At 41.6% G+C, this 21,571-nt stretch overlaps 1 protein-coding gene across 2 annotated transcripts in view; it reads left to right on the top strand.

The window, feature by feature from the left end:
- The window catches only part of COL5A3 (collagen type V alpha 3 chain), a 180,499-nt gene that overhangs the window by 81,532 nt on the left and 77,396 nt on the right, over positions 1-21,571 (top strand). For both annotated transcript variants that reach the window (XM_067463950.1, XM_060763835.2), the window contains 10 exons: positions 1,617-1,700; positions 2,871-2,927; positions 5,442-5,495; positions 9,739-9,792; positions 9,886-9,939; positions 11,320-11,373; positions 11,464-11,517; positions 14,781-14,825; positions 16,449-16,502; positions 17,732-17,776. In XM_067463950.1, the coding sequence (XP_067320051.1) occupies positions 1,617-1,700; positions 2,871-2,927; positions 5,442-5,495; positions 9,739-9,792; positions 9,886-9,939; positions 11,320-11,373; positions 11,464-11,517; positions 14,781-14,825; positions 16,449-16,502; positions 17,732-17,776 (555 nt within the window). The remainder of the gene's footprint in view (positions 1-1,616; positions 1,701-2,870; positions 2,928-5,441; positions 5,496-9,738; positions 9,793-9,885; positions 9,940-11,319; positions 11,374-11,463; positions 11,518-14,780; positions 14,826-16,448; positions 16,503-17,731; positions 17,777-21,571) is intronic.

The following is a 21,571-nucleotide window of genomic DNA, read 5'->3' as shown; positions in this document are numbered from 1 at the left end:
TACAAACAGCAGCAGGATATAGAGTGGGTCATGGGGGCTCTGTGTGCCAAGTTTGGTCTTTATCAGTCATTAGATGAGGGTGGCAGTGGTGTCAGTAAGTGAGTGAAGGTATTGCAAGTCCCATCATCCAAAGTCCATCCCCTTTCAAACTGCAGCAGGATGTAGAGTGGATCATGGGGGCTCTGTGTGCCAAGTGTGGTCTTGATTGGTCATTAGAAGAGGGTTGCAGCAATCTTTGGAAGGGAGTGGAGGTACTTGAAGTCCCATCATCCATGGTTTGTCCTCCTCCAAACTGCAGCAGGATGTAGAGTGGGTCATTGGAGCTCCATGTAGCAAGTTTAGTCTTGATTAGTCATTGGCGAGGGTCTCAGTGGTCTCAGGAAGTGAGCAAAGGTACTGCAAGTCCCATCATCCATCTCCAAATTTTTCCAAATAACACCAGGACGTAAAGTGGGTCATGAGAGGTCTATGTGCCAAGTTTGGTCTTGATCCGTCATTGGATGAGGTTTGCAGAGGTCTCAGAATGTGAGTGAAGGTACTGGAAGTTCCATCATCCATGGTCCACCCTTCTCCAAAACTGCAGCAGGATGTAGAGTGGGTCATGGGGGCTCTGTGTGCCAAGTTTTGTATGTATTGGTAACTGGATGAGGGTTGCAGTGGTCTGAAGAATTGAGGGATGGTACTGCAAGTCCCATAATCCACGGTCCATCCACGGCCAAACCACACCAGGATGTAAAGTGGGTCATGAGAGGTCTGTGTGCGAAGTTTGGTCCTGATCAGTCATTGGATAAGGTTAACAGCGGTCTCAGAATGTGAGTGGTGGTACTGCAAGTCCCATCATCCATGGTTCATACACCTCCAAACTGCAGTAGGATGTGGAGTGGGTGATGGGGGCTCTGTGTGCCTATTTCGGTCTGTATTGGGAGTGTTCTGACCCAGCCCCCTTTGGCCTTTCCTTTCCTCTCTTTCTCATCTCGGAATCTTGCATTTGAGGCTGGCCAATCAGAGACAATATGCAAATTTTCTTCTCATGTCCCCGTTTTTGCCATGATCCCTCTTCTCCACCAGGGGCTCCTATTGAAGCTGCCCAATCAGAGACCATATGCAAATAGCACCACAGCGGCAGCCAATCTGAACGCTGCCACATACACCTTCCTCCCTCTGTCTGCCCTCTGTCCGCCCTCTGTCCTATACAAACAAACACTCTTCTTTATTATATATATAGATATAGATTGTGTTACTATGTGTGCATGATATTTTGCAATTGTATTGCAATGTTTTGTGATTAGTTATACCTCATTTCCTCTTTCTCTGTGCATATGAGCATACAGACATGTTTTGATTGTACATCTCTGTCAGAGCCTATTGTTTTTGTTCATTTTATTTAAAGTTCTTGTATACTTGATGGTACTATATAGGAGGTGATGATGATGATGATAATGATGATGATGATGCTTTTGTAAAGATTAGGGATTGGAAATGTTGCTAGCTATGAACTGCTTGATATAGAGGGGTCATTTTGAGCAGAATCTTCTTAGTGATGCAGATACATGATTTGTGTAATTCATCTATGATCTCATTACTACTTTGATTTCTTTTCGTGAATTCATATCTAGTTCCAATTTGGTGGTGATTCAGCAAAAGGCCCTTCGGTGTCCTTCCAGGAAGCCCAGGCCCAAGCTATTTTGCAGCAAGCAAAGGTCAGTGAATGACCACTTGGTTTTTCTCTCGTCATTCAAACAATAAAATTGGAAGCATCATCTTGTGTTACAAAAGACCAGCTGCAAATCAAACCATATGTATACAACATTCAAGAACAACCATCAGTTCTGGGATGCTTATTCATACACATTATCTTGAAAAAAGTACTTCATTCAGAAAAGTTGTCCCCTAATTCAAGAATAGGTTGAAACAGTTTCACATGGAGGGCTCCAAGTACCACCAACTCAAAGCCTTATGAAGTTATTCCATCTTTTCCTCTTTGATTTTAATTCTAGTAAGAAAATGAGAAAGAGAGGGGAAAAGAGGAATCATGGCAGGGCAACCAATTAATAAATATGTTGTCTGGACCCCTTGTAGATTTGTGGTAAAATTACTAACGGGAGCAGCCCCACTAGCTGCCAGTTTGCTATAAAGTGCTGGTTTTGGCCCATAAAGCTCTGAATGGCTCCGGCCCAACTTACCTGTATGAATGAATCCCCCTCTATGAACCATTACAGAGGTTAAGATCTTCTGGGGAGGCCCTGCTCTAGGTCCCACCACCTTCGCAGGTGTGACTGGTGGGGGCAAGAGACAGAGCCTTCTCAGTGGTGGCTCTTCTGCTCTGGATCTCCCTCCCTTGTGGGATTCAATCAGCCCCTTCCTTCCTGTCATTTTGCAAACAAGTGAAAACTTGGCTTTAGGAGAAAGCATTTGGCCCAGTATTATTATCTGTGCAATACAGTTGGAATTGACCCTGGATTGATGAATATGATTGACTATCTGGCTTTGGATCTATGCACAATAGTCATCTAATATTTATATATATTGTTTTAATGTTATTTTAAATTGTTGCTTCATTGCTTTTAATTGTTATTGCTGTTTGGGCATGGAATAATGCCTATATTAGTAAGCTGCCTTGAGTCCCCTTCATGGTGAAAAGGGCGGGATATAAATGTCATAAACAAATAAATAAAATCCTGAGAACACAGAAAGCAAAAATGCAGCAACATTTCAAAACACTTCCATTTTCTTAACTCTCTTCTTTAACTATCTGCTTCATTACTGTTGCCGAGTTTTTTTCCTTCTTTTTCATTTTACCTCATTAACCCCTGTCCCTAAAAACAGTTAAATAACTCCACGCAAACTCATCATTTTATTTCTCTTCTCAGCTTGCCATGAAGGGTCCTCCTGGTTCAATGGGCCTTACGGGTCGGCCAGGACCACTGGTGAGTACAGCTGCGAAGGGAGTGAAGAGCCTTTCAGGGATGGTTGGGACACTCATTATTAAATATATATCATATATTTATTCTGTGCATTTTGTGCGGCAGGATCAGTTGCTATCTGTAGAGTTGGCCCTGTCATAAGACAAAGTGGTTTGCATAATTTGTATGGCATAAATGTACAGCATGCTGTTGTTGTTCATTTGTTTCACTGCCAGCGATGGGAAAAGTACTTGGATTTTCTGTCTTGTTTGCCAAAATCACCAGGGTAGCTCTGAATACTGCCCTCCTTGATTAGTTGGGGTCTGATGTTTTACCTTGAATGACAAAATATTGGAGATTAGCCCTGCTGTGTTTAGTTTAGAATGAGGTGGGTGGGTGGGTGAGAGTTTGCTTTTTCATTCTAAAACAACAACATGGGGGCAATGTGGAATCTAAATATTTCTCTTCCTTGCAACTGTCTGTGCTTTCCTAGGATTATATGCGGTTATCTCTATAGTCATTTGCAACTTTAGCATGTTTAGCATGTTTCCCAACTGTCCCAGTTCAGAAGAGACAGTCCTAATTATTTCTCCATTGTCCCATTTTTTCAGCTACTTTTCAGCCTCTCTCTTATGTGTCCCAGTTTTTAATCTGAGAAATATCGCAGTCATGCTGGCCATATGACCTAGGAGGTGTCTACGGAGAATGCCAGGTTTTTGGCTTAGAAAAGGAGATGAGCACCCTCCAGAGTCTGCAACACTGCTATTTTCAACATGTACCTTCCAACATTTCACACATTTAACAGTTCATGGATAAAAACTGGAACACACGATTGGAGAGGCTGTAGCAGTTTACTTTTGCCTCAGCCTGCAGGGAAGGAAAAAACTCCACCCCCTTCCTCTGTTCTCTACTCACTGAGACAAATTACTTTTTGTATGTTGAATTTAGTTTATAGCAGTGAAAGATAAACTTGTATAAAGGGGGAAAGTGGGAGAAGGAGAGAGTAATCAGGACTTTTCCTGCCAACATGGGACACTTGGAGGGTATAGTACGGCCCTGTCTAGTTTGTCTATAAGGGCTTGTGTACCTTGGCAAAAAACCCCCTCCAGACTCACTGCAAATGCATCACTGTATGTCTCTATGACACTAAGGGTCCATCCAGACAGCCCCTTTAATGCGGGAGTTACTGCAATAAAAAGGGGGCTGACCAGATGATGTCCTGGACAAACCTGAATTAATTTTCCACAAACAAGGAAACCCTTGGTTTGTGGTGAATTCATTTGTTAGTGGGTTTATTCCAAGAAGGTGCAGGATAAACCCACTACTTCCGGTGTCTGGACTGCTGACCAGACAGTAGTCCCTCAGTTTTCCGGGTTAAATTAGCCCAGAAAACCATGAGAACATGAACCCCCTCCCCAAAAGCCCTGTAAAAAACAGAAGAATTTACCTGCCTCCATTACAGGGCTGCCAGAGTTCTCCTGGCACATAAAAATGATGTCCCAGGAGAAGCGGGGAGGAGGAAAATCACTCCTGCCCCCCTTTTGTCCTGGCACATCATTTCTACATGCCAGGGGAACTCTGGCAGCTCTGTAATGGAGGCCGGGTAAGTTCTTCTCTTTTGGGCTTTTGGGGAGGGGGTTAGAGTGTCTGAGTGTTCTCCTGGAAAGTTCCAGGAGAACATGTGGACACCAACCCCAGAAAGCACAAGCTTTCTGGGGTGTGTATGGACGGGCCTCCGGGAAAATTTGCATTTTTAAAATGCGAATGTTCCTGGGATAAATGCCTGTCTCTCAGCGCCCACTGTGACTTTCAGTCATTATCTAGGAATGTTTAATCCAATTTTGCCCTGCTTTAGGCAAAGGTGGAGGATACTACAGAGTTTTCTGGAAAGTCTGGGGTATTTGGGGGCGGGGGCAGGGTTGGGGCAGTCTAGACAACTGGATTAGGTTTGTTTCAGCCTTTTCCCCTGTCCGAATTGACACTGTTACCGTCACCTTTTCCCTTCACTGATCAGCATTAGGGAAGGGGGCAGCTTGTCCCAGCGTTGTCAGTGTTGCTTCTCCCACTGATCACAGTCACATTGCCAATATTAGAATGAGGTGCCCACATGACCATTGAGATGGAGGGAGTCAATTCTCCCATCTTCTTCCTCATCATGCAGGTGTCCCATTGTGACATCAGCAGCTATGACAGGTGATGGCCAGGTGCTCAGAGGAAGCTTTGTAGCCAACAAGGAGTGGTGGCAATCACGTGGAGAAAGATGTGACAGCCCAGTGGTGCTTATTTGATCACAGCTGATTTGGTCACACTGCACCCAGATTCAGCCATATATGTGCCAAATCTTGTGTTCTTCCAAGCTCAACTTACACTGCAGTAACTTGTATCAATATCCATGTGGCCTAAGATACATTACATCTAGCAATTTCTAGAACGAGTGTTCTTCTCTCATACCCTTTGAGGTTCTGACTGTGATTGTATTGTGGATATTTGAGGCATTTTGAAAGAATTAAACCTGCTTGCAACCCTTTATATTTTCAGGGTCTTCCAGGGAATTCAGGATTAAAAGGAGATGGAGGTGACCCAGGACCACAGGTTGGTTTCTAATGATGTCGGGAAACAGTCTTTACCAGAGAGTTGGAAAAAGAAAACACCAAACTAAAATCTAGTTGCTCTTACTCTAGAATTTATGAATTAATTTTCTGATTGATTGAATGATTGTTTATTGCCCCGGTGAAGAATGCTAGTAGTTGCAACTCACTGACATCTGGAAAATTGGTTCCCAGTCTTTGGTCCTCCTGGTGTTTTGGACTTCAGCTCCCACAATTCCTAATAGCTGGTAAGCTGGCTGGAATTTCTGGGAGTTGAAGTCCAAAACACCTGGAGGACCAACGGTTGGGAACCACTGCTGGAAGGTTGCCTCATTCCCAACGCTGCAGTGGGAAAGAACTGATAACATTTCAGAATCAGATCTACCCATGCAATTTGAATCTCTGAAAATAGAAGGTGTAGCTGTTTCAACTACTTATCATGCTTACTGGTCTATATTCTGATTTAGGAGGTTCAAGAGCAATTTTAACTAACTGGTCCTTTTTTGTTCTGACTGGGAACAGTCTTTAGGCTGATCTTAGGGGTTAGCAGTTAACAGTTGTGTGGCCAGGCCATTTTCTTTTCTATTGATCCTCTCTCATTGCTAGCAGAATCTCAGGTTTGTGGGTGAAAGACTCCATCTCATGATGAAGGCAGAAGAATCTTGTAGAAGCCAGAAACCTCCCCTCATTTTCATCTCTAGCTTTGTCCCTCCTACTTCTGGCAGAGAATTATTTATTTAATTTATTAATCGCTTCCATTTATGCACTTTCCTCAAAGGGGATGAGGGTAATTGTAAATTTGTTTTAGAGAGCTTTGATAGTTATCTGGCAGCATTTTACTTTTGTGGGAAGAAGCCTACGGCTAAAAGCAATAAACACTTATTGGTTCTAAATTCCTTTTTATCTTTTTTTATATAAAAAAATAAACAAATCTTGCCAAAGAGCTTGTGGGTTTGGGGGTCTTTTTATTTTACAAAAAGGATAAAAAAGGCATCTGAAACCCAATCAGTGTTTATTGCTTTCAGCTGTCGACTTTTGCACACAAAGCTGAAACGCTAGCAAATACATGCTATCAAAGCTCTGTAAAATAAATTTTCAATTACCTTAATCGGATTAGGACATTGTTTTTACCACCCACAGTATAATACCTGAATGTTTTGATGCTGCTACGAATAATGCATCCTAATGTGTTGTATGCTCAGCCTTATAGCTCAAAAGGTATGGCATGATATCTTTCATTGGCTACCTCGTATAAACATTATATACTTTTAGGTTAAGGAAAATAGAAATAGATAAATTGGCAGCACCACTACAAGAATACAAAAATCTAACCCTTGCAATGGATATGTTGATTGATGCCTTTCAAACAATCTGAAGTCATTTACTGGAACCTGATTTTCGGTGAAGCTCTCCTCAGTTCAGAGAAAGCACTTCCAGAAACCTGGGAGATACTGTATGTTGTCCTATGACCTCATCACATTTAGGTGTTTATGGCCCCTTTCTCCTCTTCTGGATGAGGCCTGCCGAGTGCTTCCTCTGCCACTACAGAGAAGAAAATATGTTTTGGGTAGCTCCAATGGAGCTATTATTCATTTATTTATTTCCTGCATTTGTAACACGCCCTTCTCATCCCCAAGAGGGGGACTCGGGGGGGGGGACTTCTCATCCCCAAGAGGGGGCTACCTGCATTTTGTTGCCCTTTCCTCCATTTGATGGGGGAAAGGGCAATGCAGCATGCACATTGCTACCCTTTCATCATCTGTTGGGGACAGGGACAGGTCACCAATGCACTGTCCCAACCAAGTGAAGGGGTAAGGAAGAAGGACTGCTGGTGAAACAGCTTGACCTAGCCCCAGGTCCCTATTCTATATTTATAATATGAACCAACCCTGGCATGTCAATTCAAGGTGCAGGTTTTGACCTACAAAGCCCTGAATGGTTTGGGACCCACCTACCTGCGCGATCGCATTTCCGTCTACGAACCCACACAATATCTTCGATCTTCTGGAGAGGCTCTTCTCTCGCTTTCGCCTGCATCACAAGACTTGCGGGGACGAGAGAGAGGGCCTTCTCAGTGGTGGCCCCCCGGCTCTGGAACTCACTCCCCAGAGATATTAGGCAACCCGCCACACTGGCAATCTTCAGGAGGAATTTGAAAACCTGGTTATTCCAATGTGCCTTCAGTGATTAAATGTAAGATACTCCCGGACCAAACTTTGCACAAAATGTCCTTAGAAGCACTTTATTTTACGGTTCGTGCAATTAATTCCTTCTTCGTTCCCGGATCCTCCTCCTGATAATTTACATTGTCTTATCTCCCAGTGTTTTAAAATTTTATCCTTGAATCCTGCCCTGCCCAGCGAAATCTTCTGTGGTATAAATAAATTATTATTATTATTATTATTATTATTATTATTATTATTTCCTGATCCCAGCACTTTCTTGGTAACCCAAGTCTACCCCACTCCAGAGAATGAAACTGGGATTAGAAGTAGATTTATAATAATTTTGGTCGCCATTCTTTTCAGTCAGTATTCCAGCTAATTTTGGTGGAGTGCATCTTATATGACAATGTTAATCCATGGCTCAGTTGCCATGCATGACATACTCCCCAAAATGTGAGATTTTTTTTTAACTTCAAGTGCCAAAATAACTTGCTTTGTCTAAGATACTTGCCACATATCAATTTTATGTGTGGCTCTGGAGATGCTGCTACATGACAATTTCCTCCATCTTTGCTTTGCTGATGAGAATTGGCTACTGCTTGGAATCCATCCAGGAGTGTCTTTGAAGACCACAGGTGGAGTCACAAATGTTTCAAGCCTAGCAGGAACTGAAAATCCCATTTACTCATCTCCTCGTTTCCTGCCATATCAGTATAGTTCATCAGAGTACCCAAGTACCTGTTGTCCCTAAATCCTAGGGCCCATCAGAGTGCTTGGGAATCCCATTAACCCAGACTTTGGAACTGTGTCCTCAGGAATATTCCTCTCAAATGACCATTATCACCAAGCCGTGCCCAAATTCCATTCCAGAACCTCCCAGATAGCTGGACAAACTAGGCAACAGTCAAGCTTCAAAACCAACCAGTGACAGTTTATTGAAAATTCTGCCAGATCAATCAGTGAATCAGCAATGGAGATTTATGAACCTTTAAACTTTCAATAAACTTGTGTCTCTGTGTCCACGGATTCTGAAATTTTACCAATTACTTCTGTTTTTCATGTTTCTAAATGTGCATAACAATTTTATAAAATACCCATTTAGGCTTGAGGGACACACTGGATTTGGAAATTGCCTCCAGTGCCCACTCTGGTCAGAGCTGAATAAACTGCCCTGCTTTTGATTCCTGCTGTGTGAATCTCTTTGGGCTGATTCAGAGCTGCCACATGCCAGGAAGGAAACCAAGATTTGGGACAGCAGTCTGCTCACCCATGGAAAATCATGACAACCGTATCTAAGAAACTAGAGCTGATGTGATCTATCCAGTGCAATTTGCTTAATGCCCCAAATAACCCCAGGAACAGAACTGAAAACCAAGACATCCCCTCAGCAAAATACGAGGGTTGAATGAAAAGTAATGCCTCCATCTTCGTAACTCCTCAACAGATGGTAGTACTGGTATGTGGCAGGTACTGGCTTGTTCAATAGATTCTCCTCTACAGTTCCATTTTGGCGGGAAGACTTAGCATTGAATAGTTGTGCTGTTAAAGTGCGAAGTATGGAATCCTGCACAGACGGTCAGTCAATGAGACTTAAGCAATGTTCAGTCATGTGAATTCTTGACAGCAAAAGGTGTCACCCCAAAGGAGATTCGTCAGAGAATGCAAGCTGTTTATGGTGATTATGTTGATGTGAGTACTGTGCGATGTTGGGCAAGTAAGTTCAAAGATGTTGAGGTGGGAACATCTGATTTTCATGACAAAGAGTTGGACATCCTGTGAAAGCAACCACCGAGTTTCACAAGCAAAAGGTTGACAGATTGATTCAGAACAATCATCGTATCACAGAGAAATTGCAAGCAAGTTAAATAGCACATTATAAGGATTATTTCTGCATTTGATTTATTAAAATATTCCCATCCAAACCCAAGTAATGAAGGTGGAGGCATTACTTTTCATTCAACACTTGTACTTTAAGGTTAACCCAAAGTACAGCATTTTCCAACACAGAAGTTAACGTTAGGGTTGAAAAAAGTAAAAATGAGAAGCAGTCTTGGAACTCAATTACTTTGGTTCTTATTTCAGGGTCCCCCTGGAATACAGGGACCAATTGGGCCACCGGGGAAACGTGGAAAGAGGGTAAGCACCACTTTTGCCCCTTGGTGGAGTGACATCACCCAATAATTCTCCAATCTACTTCTTAACCTTATCCTTTTGCTTCATTTTTTAAAGGGTCGGTCAGGAGCAGATGGTGGCAGAGGACTTCCAGGAGAAACTGGACCCAAGGTTTTCATAGTCATACTATGGGGTGGAACTGGAAGGAAGGGAGGGAAAGAGTAACATTTCTAGGATTCACCTCCCATGCTGTTTGCTGTTTCTCATGTCAACATTGAGATGAGAAAGCCATTCTTTTAGACTGGAATGCTGAGAGTCCTCTCATTCAACACAATCTTGCTTGCTTGGGGCTTTAGAAAGCTAGAGAAATTTTTTTTACCCATCCTTCAAATGTGAAATTAGCATATGGTTGAGGGGAGAGAGATTTTCCATCCAACAGGTACATAACCTGGGAAGGAAGGAAGGACGAATTCAAAATGGCTTATCTACTTTTTGTACAAACCTTTAAAACAATGGGTTTTAAAGGGGAAATTATGCAGAAACATAGGAAGAATCCTTCTGTATCAGATCGAGTCCAGCATCCTGTTTCCAGTGCTGGCCTGCCAGATGCTTCCACAAAGATCCCTTGCAAACAGGGCATGAAGAAAGCAATATTTTCCTCTTTATTGTTTGTTCTGTGTAACTGATATTCAGAGGTATATTTCCTCAAACAACATACCTCTGAAGATTTTGGACCTATTGAGTCTACAGTACTGCTTTATTCCCAGGCTTCACAGCTTTGAAAACACGGAGGAAAACCACTATATTATAGGTTGGATCATTTGGCAATTAGGTCAGTGCTGGCTACTCTGTCTGGAGTCCATACTCTTAGGGTCAAAGTCTTGGTACTTTTGGACTGAAACAAACCTCCCTTTTCTTTGTACTGTGTGTGATAGACAGAATAATCTACTCATATCGCTAATAAATCAAGTTAACTATAGAAGACAAAGATTTAAAGCTCCCCTGCCATCTATGTTAGAGCCATAAATCCAGCTCAGGGCTTGCATGTGGCCCATGAGTCACACTTCCACCGTTATTGTACAAAATGTGCACACATTAAAAAATATGCCAGATCTCATCAAGATTGCTCCTGTATATCATTTCAGCTATATGTATTTATTGCTTTTTCAGATTTTTAGAAATTGCACATGACACATATTTTGTAGAGAGGAAAAAATAGAAACCTGCGATGGATTTCTCCATCTCTAGTGCTGGTGTTTACAATTGTTTTCATGGTTGTTTGCACTAAAGTTCAGTAAGTTTGTAAACTGGATTATAACATTTCTATAAATAGGTTTTCCAAAATTCCAACTACCTCAATACACGTGAGTGTCCTCCACAGGCTCTGACCCTTCCTGCTTTTATAAGAGCAATTTTGATTGCTACAATAAAGTTCTTTCCACAATGAAAATAGTTATAGAAAAGAGAAACAAAAAATAATTGGGGGTACATTATTGCATGCTGGTGATAAAACTAACAGTTCCCTGTTGGTTCTGATTCTGTTTTTTACAGGGTGACAGGGGCTTTGATGGGCTCCCAGGACTTCCTGGAGAGAAGGGAAATCGTGTAAGTAGTATATCCTAATATCTACAATATCTTTAATATACTATATATCTATGATACTATATTAACTTGTGTCACTTCGCTCTCATCCAGGGAGAAGTAGGGAAACCAGGTTCACCTGGAGCTCCTGGTGAAAATGGTGCTAAGGTAACTATTAATCCAGTGCACTGATGGATATGGAAACAGATAAATGTGAACTATTGCTGGTTTTTTAAGGGTTACAACAGGTTTTTCTCTCTAAAATGGTCTCCAGATGTACGTATTATACCAATATTGTGTCTACATGGTCCAAATAAAGCAAATAGATAGAACTAATTTTAAAATGAAAGAGTTTAAGAATTAAAAGGTGGTGTTGAAGTAAAAATGTAAAAGCAAATAATTTTTCATACAAATATAAAGTCAAGTTATTCTTCATTAGTTCTGCAAATTTGTTCTATAATTGGGACAAGTTGAACTAGCTGTGTGTTTGATATATGGACAACTGGATTGGGCAAGATCTTGAGCAATTCAGTGTCCACATTACAAAATTACCCACCACTATTTAGCTGACCAGAAGCAGTTCCCTGATTACATACATACTTACTTAGGCGACCCCTCGTTGGATGAGTAGGATAGTCTTCCATGATTAGTATTCTTGTGGATCCGTAGGTGGCTGTGGAGCCCTAATCTTGTATAGTTCCCTGATAGAGCCATGTTGGTGATGTAACTTGTGGTGACCACAATGCTGGGCACCTTATTGTGACCTCATCAGAATCCTAGAGCTGGAAGAGATCATAAGGGCTATCCAGTTCAACCCCTTGCCATTCAGGATGCACAAAGCACTCCAATGTTGCCAACAAGGCTCTGCCAGGGAACTGAATTTGACTGGCGATACTTCAGTGGAGGGCACAGAAAGACAGGGCACTAGTGTCAATGCACAGACTACCTGGCTGATGGTCTGGATAGCAGAACAGATTTATGGTGTTTCTGTGCTGTATCCAGGACAGCTTTGGAATAAACTATTCTGGTGTGTTTTGTCTGGTGTAGCTACAGCCTGTAACTTCTGTCAGCCTGGGTCAGCATAGCTGAGGAATGTGAGTTCTGATCCCAATATATTAGGAAAGTTTTCTGATAAAGATACTGAAATTCTCGATTGAATTGCTTTGGTCCAAATGATTATAGCAAGTCACTGAAATAATTGGAGGAAAAGGAGGGGAAGATAAGTGAGTGATTACAAACAAGAGGTTATTAGTGTAGTTGATTTGGCACCATCTATTGAAACCCAAGAGGCAATATTGAAAATAATCACTTTGATCAGCATGTGGGTTTATTTCCTAATTGTATTAGAAGTTGAGATACATTCCCAGTTTCAATGCATACTCTTTTATCATAACGTACATCTCCAGGGTTTTCACATCATGTTCCAGAGAATTTGCCGTTCTTTGGAAGCTTATCAGAATTCCACAAGCAAGATCAATTGTGGCAGACAGGCGTCTGTGAAAAATAGCTTCTTGCCATTATAAATGATGTTCCAATGCAAGATAGTAACAGATCTGGTTATGCTGTCTGCTCGTATAGGTTGGTTATGGCTTGGTACTTTAGCTCTATGAATACAATGAGAGGTTGATATTGTGCCCCAGAATCTTATTGAGTACACCAGGATGCCTGAGTAGAGAGGCAATCCTCAACAGAGAGATCTGCCATATACTCATGTATAAGTCAGTGTCATCTCTACGTGGATAGAACACTTTGGTATCAAAATTATGACTTTTGATATGACCTGTGGATAAGTTGAGGGTGTTTATTTATCATGTCAGAAGCAAATTGAGAATACAGCTATAGTGTATAAAAAACCACAAAGTGAAAAACTTGGCATTACACTAAATTTCCTCTGACCAGAAGCTGGCCAACCTCTCATTGTATTCATAGAGCTAAAGTACCAGGCCATAAGCAACCTATTCGAGTGCCTCTGGTGTCACTGTAAGAAGGTCCTCCATTGTGTATGTGGCAGGGCTCAGACAGCATTGTAGTAAGTTGTCTGTGGTTTGCTCTTCTCCACACTTGCATGCTGTCGATTCCACTTCATGGTCCCATTTCTTAAGATTGGCTCTGCATCTTGTGGTGCCAGAGCACAGTCTGTTCAGTGCCTTTCAGGTCACCCAGTCTTGTGTGTGCCTGGGGGAGGGGGGGGGAGTCTCTCACCTGGTATTGGCCACTGATTGAGGTTTCAGATTTTAGCCTGCCATTTTTGGACTCTCACTTGCTGAGATGTTCCTGTGAGTATCTTAGATATTAGGAAGATATTAGGAAGTTGTTTCTTAACCTAAGGGCATATAATGGGTAGAGCAGAAAACAATCCAGAGAACTGGCCACTGCTGCCATTCTCCTCCCCCACCCCAGCATTCAAAAAGGCCAGAGGCAGTACTATGGTGGAGAAAGAAACAGAGTCTGTATTTCTTTTAGATTGTCCCTTGAGGAACTAAGCTCTCACCTTTTGCCGTTCTACTCAGAGAAGGGAATGAAAGTTGAGTTACAGTACTTACATTGACACATGGATAAGTCGTACTTACATTGACCCATGGATAAGCCGTTCTACTCAGAGAAGGGGATAAAAGTTATGGTACAGTACTTGCATTGACCCATAGATAAGTCTACCCAGGTTTTTTTGGGTCAATTTTTGACTAAATTTTTTTAAAGTTACATGTGAGTGTAAAGGGTATATCCAGAGGCATTTCTTTAAAGGCAGAACATTTGGGAAATGAACTAGCATTGCTCTATACATAAAAGCTTCAAAGCAAAACATCAAGTATACTAATTCTTAGCTGTAACCACTGTCATTGCTATGTTTTGTGGAGTTTATACTCAGTGTCCAGATTTTTTGAGGGCAGTAATGTTGGTGAATGTTAGGATTTATTGGAGGAAAAGTACAAGCTCCCCATTGTGTTCTGAATCTTCATAATATATCTTTTAAATCTTCCATCATTCAGCCTGTCCACTGTGAGTGTGAGATATCTGACAGACTTTCTACTTTTTGTCATAAGACAGGCGAAGTGTCCTGTTTTGTCTGGCTACACCAAAGAAACAGAGGAGCAGTGGAGCAAATTCATTGCCCACGCACTGCTCCCATGTAATGACACTTCCCCAATCACATGGGAGAAGCATTGCCTGAATGGCAAGGATCCATGTTGGTTCCATTGGAACCAGCACAAATGGGCAGGCTCCTGTGTTGGGAGGGAAGCGCTGTATACTGCTTCCATTCCAGTTGTGGACAGAGTCTCACAACTGTGTTGTGGGATGGGAAGCACGGCCCTGTGTCACTAGACTGTCAGAGAAGCATCCTAGGACACTTCCCAAGCCCCGTCAGATGCGGTCGTAAATGACAGTGAAGCTTCAAGCAGGGATAACCTCTCATTTCCACCTTCTTTTCACAGGGCTCTGATGGTATACAAGGCCCCAGAGGACAGCCTGGGGAAGCTGTGAGTATCATCCTACTGAGATGCAAGAGACCCCGACATATCAGATGTTCTTAGTCTAAAACGTAGGCTCTAAACTGGCTTGGGGAAGGGTTACATTGAGCTTTCTTCATTCCAGAACTGTCATTTAAGGGTACTATTGTTATATCACTAAGAATCAGACATCCTAGCTGAGATACTAGCAATCACCTAGGAAAATATATATAGACTCAGGCCTGCCTGTTCCCTGGAATGTCCCATAGTTTGAAAAAAAGGGATGCTATCCCAAAATGGTGCTGCACCTATTTTGCTCACCCCTGCCAATGTTCAATCATATTAAGTTGCTTCTGCTGTTTCTCCTCCTTCCCCTTCATCTTCTTTTTTAACCAGTTCTTCCTTTTAAATGAAGGCTTGAATAGGAATCCTAGCGTCAGATGTTAAATGCAATCAATCTTCAGTTGTTACACTTTTGTTGCATATGAATGTGAGCAATATTGGATATTCAACAAAGCATGCATTCCCCACCCCATCTAAAACGGGTCACATGATTTAGCGATATCCTGGACTTTGGGCATTGTACATTGCCCCTTCTCATTGGATGCTATTGTCCAAGGGCAGGGAAACATAGAGCATTGTGACATAATAGCAGTCCAGGTGCACTACTCATTGGTGTAGCCAGAGTTATGGTGGAGCTACCATTAGACTAAGGCTGAGGAATCTTTGACCATAAGGGCTGGGGGCTCCCCTATTAGGGAGGAAGCAAATCTGCTTGGGCCACTCAAGATGACCAAAATATGTTCGGCTGCTGAAATAGAACTTTTAAAGTTGAGACAAAATCCCAGAGGAGATTTATGACCTCCCCCTGCTAGCTAATGGTAGGAACCATAGGAATTGAACTCCAAAACATGGATTACACAAACTTACATTACTGTGATGGTGGCAACTTTCCTCCATATTTCGATGTTTGTTGTCATAATTTCATGTCTCTCACCCCATTGATACACTGTTTTTAATGCTTGGGGAAAAAGCACACTTCTATTGTGCAGTGTAGCTTTTGCAGTTGTGATTGGCATTTGGAGTGCACTGAGCGAAACAATCTGAAACTTGGGAGGAATGATGCCCTGCATATGTTGTCTCATTTTCCAGAAATTCAAGAGAATCCCTGCTGTAGTTTTTTAAATGTTATTTGTAAAAACTTCCAAAAAATCAGTGCATGACTGAAACATTCTGAAACTTGGGAGGCTTTTAGTAATAAATATGTCTTGCAGGTGTCCCAAGTTTCATCCCGATAGCCATAAAAATGACAGACAAACAAGCCTTTGAAGTTCCTCCATGGCTGCCAGTGAAACAAAACTTCAGAAATTTGGATTCGAAACATAACACCCCTCCCCCCACCCTAATTTTTTGAAATATTTTTGAAATAAAACAGGGACCATTCAAATTTCTAAATAAAATTCGAAATGGATTTCTACTGTTTGGCGCACCTCTACACATAACTTCCTGGACTGGTCAACAAACTGAGCACTGTACTGAAGATAGCATTATGTTTTGGAGCATTTTTGGATGGTGCAGAATGGAGTCAAAGAAGGATCATTGGGGCACATTATTCAAGCACTGCTAACATCTGTTTCCATTATTATTCCTCAGGGCATGCGTGGCTTGACTGGTTCCCGAGGTGCTCCTGGGGCTCCAGGCCCACCGGTATGAATCCCCCTTCCCACTACTGTGCTTTTGTAGCATAGAACTGAACACAAAGGGCTTAAGCCCTAGATAATCTCTACTCCTCTCCAACTATACAGTGATTTTGTGGTTGCATTCAGAGGCAGTTCATGCTCTGATATTTCATTCAAATGATTCTGGATTCCTGTTTGATCCAAATAATATTTGTGTTTCCAAACATGAGGATAAAATTTAAATTTGGGGTGAAGTTTCATTTTTTTCCCAATTTAGAATTAGATTTAGAGTTCAGCATTTGATGTTACATGATCCATGTACAAAAAATACAATGCTTATTATAGTGAAAGGCATCAAATAAAGAGGAAGACCACATTAGTGGATTGATTAAAGCAAGGAAACCCTGGTCTGAATTTGCAAGACTGAAACGGGAAGTTGAAGGTCTGGACTCTCAGAGGTCTCTTATTTATAGAGATACCATAAGTCAAATTTGATTTGACAGCAAATAAAATCCAACCCCCAATGGCGCATCAGGTTAAACCGCTAAGCTGCTGAACTTGCTGACCAAAAGGTTGGCAATTCAAATCCAGGGAGCGGTATGAGCTCCCTCTGTTAGCCCCAGCTTCTGCCAACCTAGCAGTTTGAAAACATGCAAATGTGAGTAGATCAGTAGGTATCGCTCTGGCTAGAAGGTAATGACACTCCATGCAGTCATGCCAGCACATGACCTTGGAGGTGTTTACAGACAACGCCGGCTCTTCAGCTTAGTAATGGAGATGACCACCAACCCCCAGAGTCAGACACGACTAGACTTAATGTCAAGAGAAAGCATTTACCTTTGCCTTAGGCCTGTTGAAGGCATATAACATCCCTGACAGCACGTTAACTGCCATGGCTCACTGCTATTCTGGGAGTTGTAGTATTACTGTTGACTGCCAAAGTGTGCTGGTGCGCCATCAAACTACAACTCCCATGATTCCATAGCATTGAGCTGTAGCAGTTAAAGTGGCATCAAACTGCTTTAATTCTACAATGTATATGCAGCCTTTGAGTAGATTGGAGGTAGAACTCTAATTTCAGTGTCAAAATGCTAAATTCCTTCCTACCTTGTTCTGAAAATATGTTGTGTATAGTTGCAGAATTAACACACAGAATTCTGAGAATTTAATTCACCAGTTTGAGGACTACAAAATTATGTGCGTACTTTGATGGAGGAAAACCCTTTTGACTTTGATGTTGTTGTTTTCATCCAACAGGGTGCTAACGGTATTGATGGAGCCATGGGACAGAAAGGCAATTTGGTAAGAAAGTAGCGACAGTGGTATTTTTCTCTTCTGTAGATTAAAGGGAGATTTTTGGTGAGCGCCTATAACAGAAGGTAGTGAATTAAAAAGGAGGTTTAAAATTGGGGTACAAAGATATGACATGTTCTCATAATCAACAGAAACAAGAAATGTAGCCCGGTAGTGTGCTTGCTTGCCATCTTTCTTTCAAAATGATGTTCAAGGTAGATGACAAATTTGTGTTAAATCAAAATAGTTAAAGCTATGAATAGTAAAGAAAGAAAGAAAGAAAGAAAGAACAACCACTTTAAAGAATTATTTTCAGACAATTTTAAATGTAGTTAAATATTATGGTAATGATAAAAATGCTCATACAAATACAACAACACACCTTCAAGCAAAAACCTGCTGCAACAGATAGTCACCCACAAAGGCCGGGGTAAAAACTGCTGCTGAGAAGGTTTTCTCTTGTATTCTCTTGAGAAATGACTGGGATGCAAATGAAAACATGGAAAAACCCTCTCCTGTAGATCTTATTTATTTTTATTGTGTCAGAAGCAAATTGAGAATCACAAAGTAATTTAAAAACTTTATACTAAATTTCCTTTGACCAGAAGCTGGCCACTTGGAGTGCCTCTGATGTGAGAAGGTCCTCCATTGTGCATGTGGCAGGGCCCAGACTGCATTGTAGTAAGTGGTCTGTGGTTTGCTCTTCTCCATTCTCCCCTTTGTAGCCCCATTTCTTAAGATTGGCTCTGCATCTCATGGTGCCTGAGCAGTCTGTTCAGTGCCTTCCAAGTCAGTTTTCTGTGTGCCCAGGAGGGAGTTTCTCATCCAGTATTAGCCACGGATTTTGGTTCTGGGTTTTAGCCTGCTACTTTTGGACTCTTGCTTGCTGAGGTGTTCCTGCAAGTATCTTTGTAGATCTTTAGTAAAGCTTGATTTAAGGCAGTGTTTCTCAACCTGGGGGTCGGGACCCCGGGGGGGGGGGGTCACAAGGGGTGTCAGTGGGGTCACCAAAGAGCATCAGAAAAAACAGTATTTTCTGTTGGTCATAGGGTTCTGTGTGGGAAGTTTGGCCCAATTCTATCGTTGATGGGGTTCAGAATGCTCTTTGATTGTAGGTGAACTATAAATCCCACCAACTACAACTCCAAAATGTCAAGGTCTATTTTCCCAGTGTTTCCCAGTGTTCACATTTGGGCATAATGAGTATCCCTGCCAAGTTTCATCCAGATCCATCATTTTTTGAGTCCACAATGGTCTCTGGATGTAGATGAACTACAACTCCAAAACCCAAGGTCAATGCTCACTAAACCCTTCCAGTATTTTCTTTTGGTCATGGGAGTTCTGTGTGCCAAGTTTGGTTGAATTCCATTGTTGGTGGGGTTCAGAATGCTCTTCGATTGTAGGTTAACTATAAATCCCAGCAACTACAACTTCCAAATGACAAAAATCAATCCCCCACAACCCCTCCAGTATTCAAATTTGGGCATATCATGTATTTGTGCCAAACTTGGTCCAGTGAATACATTCTCCATATCAGATATTTGCATTACAATTCATAATAGTCGCAAAATTACAGTTATGATGTAGCAAAAAAAAAAAAACATGTGGGGGGGGGGGTCCCCACAACATAACAAACTGTATTAAGGGGTCACGGCATTAGGAAGGTTGAGAACCACTGATTTAAGGCATTGGCTTACTAGCTGATATCCGAACAGAAGATGGTCCAGAGATGTCAGTGCCTTGTAGATCTTTTAACTTGAGCATTCTCATATAGGAAGAAACAGTATTTCAGATGACATACTTTATTTGGATGCACATGTAGAATTCTACATAAGATTACAGCCTTTTTAGCCAATCATAGCAGCATCTTTGAGCCATCCCAACCGATGGTATATTGACTCAAAAGTAATGGGATTTATGTCTCAATAAGCATGACTAGAATTAAATTTTCAAGATGCTATGGAATACTCCCCAATGAAAGAGACTGAAATAAGATCTGGAATGTTTGAAGCATTAATTAGAGAAATAAACCATTTTACATACTTGTAGTAGAGTGCATTTGCATCAAATGGGGCTTGCAGCCACAGATTTGAATTTAGAAGATTTTCCCACAGGTCATCTTAGAATGATGCTACAGATTAAACCCTGTTCTCAGGCCTCCACTCCTAATTTTGATTTAAAACATTATTATGTGGTGAGCCCAATCTAAAGCACAGAAATGAAAACCATCACACAAAAACATGCCCAAGAGGTACACACCCATGTTCACACCAATCCACTTAATAGCAATTTGGATTTTGATTTAGTAAATTAATTTTAAAGGGGCTGATACATGGTGCAGATAGCGATCCATGCCAGCGAGAATTCTATTGACCTTATGCAAATATTATCCTCTTAATCAGTTGCCTTAATTGGAGGATGGAGAGACAGGAAAAAAAATCCAGCTGAGCCACTCTTATGTTATTATGCACTTAGGTATACTTTCATAGTTTACTAAAACACAGGTGGGCATGATAGCCTTTGTTTTTTTTAATTAGAGCCCGGAGACTAAACAGCAAGAGCTTGGTGCAAAAATATGTTAAGAATTAAAGCTTTGGAAACCCAAGAATTTGTTCAGTGTACCAAAACTGATCAGAGTGTATAGTGGTTTCATGCAAAACTCTACTCCTCTTTATTACAGAATGTTCTTCATTTCCTCACCATAATTTGGGGTGGTGTGTATATGTGAACGTGTAGGGGGCGATATTCTTTAAAAAAATAAGCACTAGGATTTCCTGTTTTAACTCAAATAATCTAGAGATGCAATAGTAGATCTAGGGGCCCTTTCACACAGCCATATAACCCAGAATATCAAGGCAGAAAATCCCACAATATCTGCTTTGAACAGGATTATCTGAGTCCACACTGCCATATATTCCAGTTCAAAGCAAAAAAAGTGGGGCTTTGTTCATCTGTGTGGAAGGGCCCTAGGTCTACTTTCTGCCCAGCCTTGCATCAAGACAGGGGACAGTGAAGTCCCATCTATAATGCCATATAATGCAGTTCGAAACCCGACACTGAATCTGGATCAGTCTTAGTACATGGACCCAACACAACCAACTCTGAATACTGGTAGAGTTTGGGGGAAATTGAACTTGAACTTTGTAGTTAAAGTTCACTCCAATTTAAAGAATGCTGTGAACCCAACTGATCTGGGCCAATATTGGCATGGATACTCAACACTACCAACTTTGAATCCTAGCAGGGTTTAGAGGGAGTTGACCTTGGATGCTGGGAATGAAAGTTCACCTACAATCAAAGAACACTCTGAATCCCACTGATGGATATGGACCAAACTTGGTACACACACCAAGCATGGCCAAGTCTGAATTCTGATTGGGTTGGGAGGGAATTGATCTTGATTGCTGGGAATTATAGTTCACTTATAACCAAAGAGCAGGGACCCCCCCACCCCCAATGATGGAAGTAGCCCATACTTGGCACCCACATCCATCATGGCCAACTGTGAATACTGGTGAGGTTTAAATGTAATTACCTTAGATGCTGGGAATTAAAGTTCACCTACAATCAAAGAGCACTCTGAACCCCACCGATGGATGTGGACCAAAATTGACACACACATCCAACATGGCTAACTCTGAATACAGGTAGGGTTTGAGGGGAATTGGCATTGGATTCTGGGAATTATAGTAACCTACAATCAAAGAGCACTCTAAACCAACCAACGATGGATCTGGATTAAACCTGGCACACAGATTTAACATGTCCAACTTTAAACACTGGTGAGTTTGTGGGGGTTGACCT

Source organism: Anolis sagrei, chromosome 2 (assembly GCF_037176765.1).
Source record: "Anolis sagrei isolate rAnoSag1 chromosome 2, rAnoSag1.mat, whole genome shotgun sequence".
NCBI classification, from domain to species: domain Eukaryota; kingdom Metazoa; phylum Chordata; class Lepidosauria; order Squamata; family Dactyloidae; genus Anolis; species Anolis sagrei.
The sequence above is the reverse complement of the archived record's forward strand: the minus strand, read 5'-3'. Positions and strand labels throughout refer to the sequence as shown.